Below are 7183 nucleotides of genomic sequence, written 5' to 3' on the forward strand. Positions count from 1 at the left end.
TCAGTTTTACCCAATACTGTATATATACGAGCGGGCGGGCCGGTCAGAGATGATACAAGTTCGGGAGTGAACGTTTGTCATTCAAGAGTTTACGACTACCTACATAAGGTGGGATATCTAGGCAGGCTCGATGTTTAGGTTTCTCGTGAACTCAAAATCGTTCCTTTGACGTCTCGTGGAAACATCTGCGATCTGTTCATTAAACGTGAGGTAGACGATACTGTTGTTTTTTTTTTTTGAAGCGATTGATCAATGACGATTCGTTATTTACCAGGGTAAGTGTAGCACTGTAGTAGTGTATGAGTTATGTCTTTGTAGAGAGTCGGCGTCGAACGTTCCAGAACTATCCACCAATCCTTGTCTGGTCATTGTTTCCCTAAGTGGGTCAAGCAACTTCTGATGTAACAATAGACCCAGTAGCCGCGGGTGGGCAGCTCAAGGCCGGGTATTACGCACGCATCCGACTTACAACACATGGAAGTCAGTAATTGGGAGCCACATGGGCGGTAACTCTTGGCAACTCTATGGAGTTGTTGTTCTTGTCGCTCTCTGGTGAAGAAGCGTATTTCGAACGGCTGGCGACAAAGTCCTTCTTCTGAGCAGAGACAGACGTTAGTCTACTTCTCTTATTTCTGTTGTAAGAGGTCAAATTCCATCACAGGTTAGAATTTTCAGAAGTGAGTCCGACCCACTATAGGTAGCGAGCGTTCTATTCAATATAATAAGTGTCACGTAATCTTAAATAAAAATAGAGTAAATTTCTATAACTGACTTTACTTAAACATTGTCTCTGTTAAAGTGAAAAAAAGAAAAGTTTTACTGCTGTAGCTTTTGTGAACAGATTTGTACCTGGTAGGAAAATCTCCCTTGTTTTTAAATGTTTACTTTTAATTTGCATGAGAACTGAAATGATATTACATGTTTCAGGTCTGAGAAAATTACAACAAACTTCAGTGGGTCTTCTTATATCACTAGAAACACTATAGCTAATGGAACTGAAGACTTGATCTTCATTAATCAATAGTAAGTGGAAAAGTACTTTTACGAAAAAGACAAAACAATATAATCAGTAACCCTTGAGACCAGAAAGATATGTCGGCCATAAAAAGTGAGATGCAGAGTCCATGTACACTTATGAAGACTGAAGCAACATCTGTTGCTGATGCACTAGAAGACCTGACTGTTAATGTAATACCTAAAGCAGAAAGTTCATTTTGCTTTGAATATAATGAGACAAAATGTTTACAGATTGGTTGCATGCAGCACGACAATAGCTTTGGCCAAAATCTCCATGATATAAAAATTGATCCAGCTGACCAGAAACACTGGAGGTGTGAGAATGTTCCAAAATTGGAGACAAATTCTCCAATTTCCAGTTCTCTCATTAAAATAGAATGTCAGCCTGCTCACATTGTGAAGACAGAATGTATGACTGAGCATAATCATAGAGTAAAGATTGAGAGGGTATTGCCTGGTCAGGAGGTAGTTTGTCATCCTAATAGTGATAATGAATTTTATTGCAACTGCCAAGGCATTACTTATGAAGTAAAGACACAGTATGGTCTACATCATCATGAAAATGCAAATGGACCAGTTACTTCTGAGGTCAAGCTTGAAGATCACTCTGCTCAGGAAGGTGGTTCGATAGTAAAGGCAGAACCAACAAAATCACACAGTCTGTACAAGAAAGGATGGAACATAAAGGTAGACACAATGATGAAGCACATGAAGGCGCAGAGCGCACCACAGGAAGTGGGGTACAGTTGTAGGAAAAATAAAGATATTTTACCATTTTTATCACAACCTGAACAAGATGTTGTTGTTTCGGGGGGTAAATATACTCAGTTGATGGATATTGTGACGGAGAGTCCTCAGCATGAGACAAATCTAAATGTTACCGAGACTAGTGTCAATTTCAAGTCAGAAGAACAGCGACATAGTAAGGATACAAAATCTTATGAGTGCAAAGTGTGTATGTCTTCATTCAGTTTTCCATCCTTACTCAAAAAACACAAGTCAATCCACATTGGGAAACTTCATAAATGCAGAGTATGTGAAGCTGCCTTCAAAACATTAGGCACTTTGAAACAGCACATGCTTGTTCACAGTGATGAGAAACCTCACAAGTGCAGAGTATGTGACGCTGCCTTCAAAAGATTGGGCACTTTGAAACTGCACATGAATGTTCACAATGATGAGAAACCTCACCATTGCAGAATATGTAAAGCTTCTTTCAAAACATTAGGAAATTTGAAACAGCACATGCTTGTTCACAGTGATGAGAAGCCTCACAAGTGCAGAGTATGTGAAGCTGCCTTCAAAACATTAGGCGATTTGAAACAGCACATGAATGTTCACAATGATGAGAAACCTCACCATTGCAGAATATGTAAAGCTTCTTTCAAAACATTACGAAATTTGAAACAGCACATGCTTGTTCACAGTGATGAGAAGCCTCACAAGTGCAGAGTATGTGAAGCTGCCTTCAAAACATTAGGCGATTTGAAACAGCACATGAATGTTCACAATGATGAGAAACCTCACCATTGCAGAATATGTAAAGCTTCTTTCAAAACATTACGAAATTTGAAACAGCACATGCTTGTTCACAGTGATGAGAAGCCTCACAAGTGCAGAGTATGTGAAGCTGCCTTCAAAACATTAGGCGATTTGAAACAGCACATGAATGTTCACAATGATGAGAAACCTCACCATTGCAGAATATGTAAAGCTTCTTTCAAAACATTACGAAATTTGAAACAGCACATGCTTGTTCACAGTGATGAGAAGCCTCACAAGTGCAGAGTATGTGAAGCTGCCTTCAAAACATTAGGCGATTTGAAACAGCACATGAATGTTCACAATGATGAGAAACCTCACCATTGCAGAATATGTAAAGCTTCTTTCAAAACATTACGAAATTTGAAACAGCACATGCTTGTTCACAGTGATGAGAAGCCTCACAAGTGCAGAGTATGTGAAGCTGCCTTCAAAACATTAGGCGAAATGAAAAACCACATGCTGGTTCACAGTAAGGATAAGCCTCACAAGTGCAGAGTATGTGAAGCTGCCTTCAAAAGATTAGGCGATTTGAAACAGCACATGCAGGTTCACAGTAAGGAGAAGCCTTACCAGTGCAGTGTCTGTAAAGCTGCTTTTAAGTTCTTGGGTAATTTGAAAAACCACATGCTGGTTCACAGTAAGGATAAGCCTCACAAGTGCAGAGTATGTGAAGCTGCCTTCAAAAGATTAGACACTTTGAAACAGCACATGCAGGTTCACAGTAAGGAGAAGCCTTACCAGTGCAGTGTCTGTAAAGCTGCTTTTAAGTTCTCATATGTTTTGAAAAGACACATGCAGGTTCACAGTGATGAGAAACCTCACATATGCAGAGTATGTAAAGCTGCCTTCAAAAAATTAGGCATTTTGAAACGTCACATGCATGTTCACAGTGATAAGAAGGTTCACCAGTGCAGTGTGTGTAAGGATGCCTTCAAAACAGTATACCATTTTAAACTCCATATGCAGAACCATGGTAATGAAGAAACCTCACCAGTGCTCCATGTTTAAGTCCTCACCTTTCAAAATGCACACAGTAATCAGTGATGTTACGCCTTCTCTGTGCAATGTGTGTAAAATTGTTTAAAATCCAGGGATGCTTGTGGTTACCAGAGCGGAGTATATGAAGCCTCCTTCAGAAGATTAGACCTTTTGAAAGAACACATGCAGGTTTACCGTGCTGAGAAACCTCATCAATGCAGTGTATGTGAAGCTCCTTTTAGATATATGTCTGTTTTAAAAAGACACAGGGTGAGTCAGAACGATTTTAAACATTACCACTGCATTGTGTCTAAAGTTGCTTTCAAGTCCTCACCTGCTTAGAAAATGCACATGCTAATCTACAGTGATGTTAAACCCAAGTGCACTATGTGTAAAGCTGCTTTCAGGCGCTCATCTACTTTAGAAACACATATGATGACCTACAATTGTATTTGTTTTCACCCATGCTTTCACCCATAAAGCTTTCTTATCCTTGCAAAATGTGCAAATTTAATTTTATATCATCTATTTCGAAAACACACAGGCTGATCCATAGAGGTGTTAAGCATTGCTAACGCAAAGCTTGTAATGCTTGTATTAGGTCATTCAATTTAAAACAACACACGCTCAATCACTGCTGTGTTTAACTTTACGGGTGCAGTTTGTTTAAAGGTGCTTCAGGTCATTATCTGGTTTAAAATGTAACATGGTGAGTCACAATGATGCCGAGGCTTCCCAGTTGAGTGTGTAAAAGTGTTGTTAGGGAGGTGTCCTTCAAAAGGCACATGCTGATGAACAGTGAGAGTGTGTGTCAAGCTGTTTATTGGCTGTACAAACCATCACATGCCCATCTACAGCTATAGTTCAACTCTACCAGTGCAGTATTACTGCTGTATCTCCTGACTGTAGGAAATTGAACAATATCTAAAATTTGCATCTGTTTAAAGAATGTCATCATATTGACAAATACATGTATATTCAACTTTTTTGTATTATTATTTAACAGCTAATGGGCTAAAATTAAGGAATGGAAGCTGGGGTTGTATGTTGGGAGTGGGGGAGAAGGGGTAAATAAAATAGTAGTTGATGGAAAGGGAGTTGATAGTTGAAGGGGGTAAATATTTATGTGGTAGACTTTTGAGACACACTCTTGGTTTTTCTATTGACTTTTTCCTTGTATTTATTTTCTTTCTCGTTGTTTTGTTTTGTCTTAATTTCTTTTAAATACACATTTTTTTGTTTTGCTTCTAAATAATAAATGTTCAATTTAACATAACATATAACATAAAAGTGTTACTTTTTATTAAAAGCACCTTATACGGTATATTTGTATACATTTTCAGAGATAATGATCTACGTCTGTTTCATGGACCGTTTGTTATATTGCTTTCTTTGTTGTTGTTTTGTATTTCAGCTCATTCTAATGATTGATTTTCTGGCTGGAGTGAGCATTTCTCCTAGCATTTCATTGTTTACAAAGCGATTAACGTCACATAGACCTAATTAAAGTAAACCTTTTGGATAGAATGTTTTTGGTTTTCTGATGCTTTTGATTTATTGAAATTGATGCCACAATAACTGCAATATGTTTTTCTTGTAGCATATCCCTTGATATGCAAATAAAGGCCATATCCCTGCTAGAGGACAAATTACTTGAGATGACTAAATTATTTACATCAGTATTAAGAATTTCTTATGCTCTGCTCAATAATGTTCAGCAGATACGTTGGGGCTTTTCTTTTTCAACTTTCATAATAAAAATTTGATATTCAGTGTTCTAGTTTTTATAACCTGCATCTGCATGTTCCCTTTTGAAATATTGTTACTCATGTCCATATAAAAAAATATACGGAATGTGACACAGTTAAAAACAATTCAAGAAAATTAATTAGGGAACTTCAAGAAGCTGTCACTAAGCAAAAGCCCTCGTATATTTTAAAAAAAACTTTCAGTATCCTGCTTTTACCCCCTAACCCTGGACCCCAACTGAAGTTTTGCTGTTTATAAAACGCGAATTGCTTATATCAACATTTTGAAATTTATTGACTTTTGAAGTGGATAAAACCAATTTTTAAATATTTGCAAAAGTCGTAACGCAAATTATAATTGTATCGTTAACCACCGAAGGGTTCGTATAAATGTATAAATGCCACACTCTTACGGATGAATTGTAAGAAATAAACATCCCGTCATCCATATTCTCCCCTCGCCTTCCCTGTGTGTGACCTAATGGTACTTCTCATCTCGCAACTAATTTGCAAAACACATTCGAAGTTATTTTATTCAAAATCATCAAATACATTTACATATTCTCATTACAATCTATTATATTATGCATAAACAAAAGTAATGTTGTCATTCCATTATTCCATATAAACAAAAGGAACTCTTAGTATGCTTTATAGAGGCCAGTGACAATTGGCATGCTTTCTAAGACCAATGACAGTATGCTTTATAGAGGCCAGTGACACTTAGTGTGCTTTCTAAGACCAATGTCGCAATAACCCAGTCCAAGGTGTGACCCTTACAGTGGGTAGAGGAGTTGACATGTTGAACAAGATCAAGGGAATCCAACAGCTGACAAAGTCTCTTAGTGTCAGGGTCAGATGGCACATCAAAATGAATATTCACATCTCCAAGAATTAACAAGTATTTGTTGGCAGCAGCTAGGTTGGAGACCAGGGGAATAAACTCTTCACAGAAGGATCATGCTCGAAGCACCCTAGAACAAGAGCAAGACATGGACAGCATAGGAGAGACAGAAGAACAATCAAAAAACATATGAACGACGGAAAACAACAGTATAAACAACAGCTCTGATGATTAATAAATAAAAAAAAAATACAGAAAACTCAAAGAGGAACCAAGTAACAAGGACTGAGAGTATCGCGATTTTGGAAAGGATGACGGTCAGGGAAGTGGCAATAAGATGTCAAGGTGGGAGGGTAAGACAAAGGGACTAACATTGTGTGGACTGTTGTTAAGAGGTGCGTTTTCAGTACACATTTAACGGATTCAGTAGTGGTAGGTATGAAAGAGAGATAATTCCATTGTTTTGCTGCACAGTAACAAAAATATCACGTGACCATCTGTTGTTGCTCTGGTGACAGGAATAGTCAGAAGACGGTCTTCAGACGAGGAGCGTAGTTGTTTGGGTGATGAACATAAATTATTGCCCACACAAACCCACACTCAGTCTCTCTCTCTCACACACAAACAAACACACTCATGTCTTAGCAGTATTAGAGACAAAGCACAGAAGCTTCTCTTAGCCCTGTGGACGTCTTGGAAGCTGTCTTTGACCAGACGGCAGCAGCTAGTAATTGCTAGCTATTACATGGGACACGGGATGAGTCAATATTTATATGTGTATATATTGTAAATGTCACACACACACATTTCTCGGGTACTAATGACTGTGATTCTCCACGACTCCGCGAATCTTGGATAAGTCGTAGGATGAGTCTGCACACAATTAACGTCACGGTTGTGGTTGCGGTGGACGGCTCCGCGGGTAGCCGCGCGGCACAATTAGTGCATACCCGCGCCTGCAGCACGGAATGTAAACGTGGATCCAGCTCAGAATGTTTAGAAACTCGACTGAACAACTCGGCATCGCCGCGTGCCGACCCAACGCTTCCGA

General features: G+C 38.6%; 1 protein-coding gene across 3 annotated transcripts; it reads left to right on the forward strand.

The window, feature by feature from the left end:
• LOC112574556 (zinc finger protein 345-like) lies at nt 1-5392 on the forward strand. 3 transcript variants are annotated; one of them, XM_025255712.1, is made up of 2 exons: nt 1-697; nt 928-5392. In XM_025255712.1, the coding sequence occupies exon 2, from the start codon at nt 1093-1095 to the stop codon at nt 3568-3570; it is 2478 nt and encodes an 825-aa protein (XP_025111497.1). In that variant the 5' UTR covers nt 1-697; nt 928-1092; the 3' UTR covers nt 3571-5392. The 3 variants fall into 3 exon arrangements, with proteins under 3 accessions (XP_025111497.1, XP_025111496.1, XP_025111498.1); XM_025255711.1 differs by having other exon boundaries at nt 1-661; XM_025255713.1 differs by having other exon boundaries at nt 1-611.
• Nucleotides 5393-7183: the final 1791 nt, after the last annotated feature.

Source organism: Pomacea canaliculata, linkage group LG10, assembly GCF_003073045.1.
Source record: "Pomacea canaliculata isolate SZHN2017 linkage group LG10, ASM307304v1, whole genome shotgun sequence".
NCBI lineage: Eukaryota > Metazoa > Mollusca > Gastropoda > Architaenioglossa > Ampullariidae > Pomacea > Pomacea canaliculata.

Bases quoted from the DNA above. Each gene is read 5' to 3' on its own strand.
- LOC112574556 (XM_025255712.1), top strand. From the start codon at position 1,093: ATGTCGGCCATAAAAAGTGAGATGCAGAGTCCATGTACACTTATGAAG.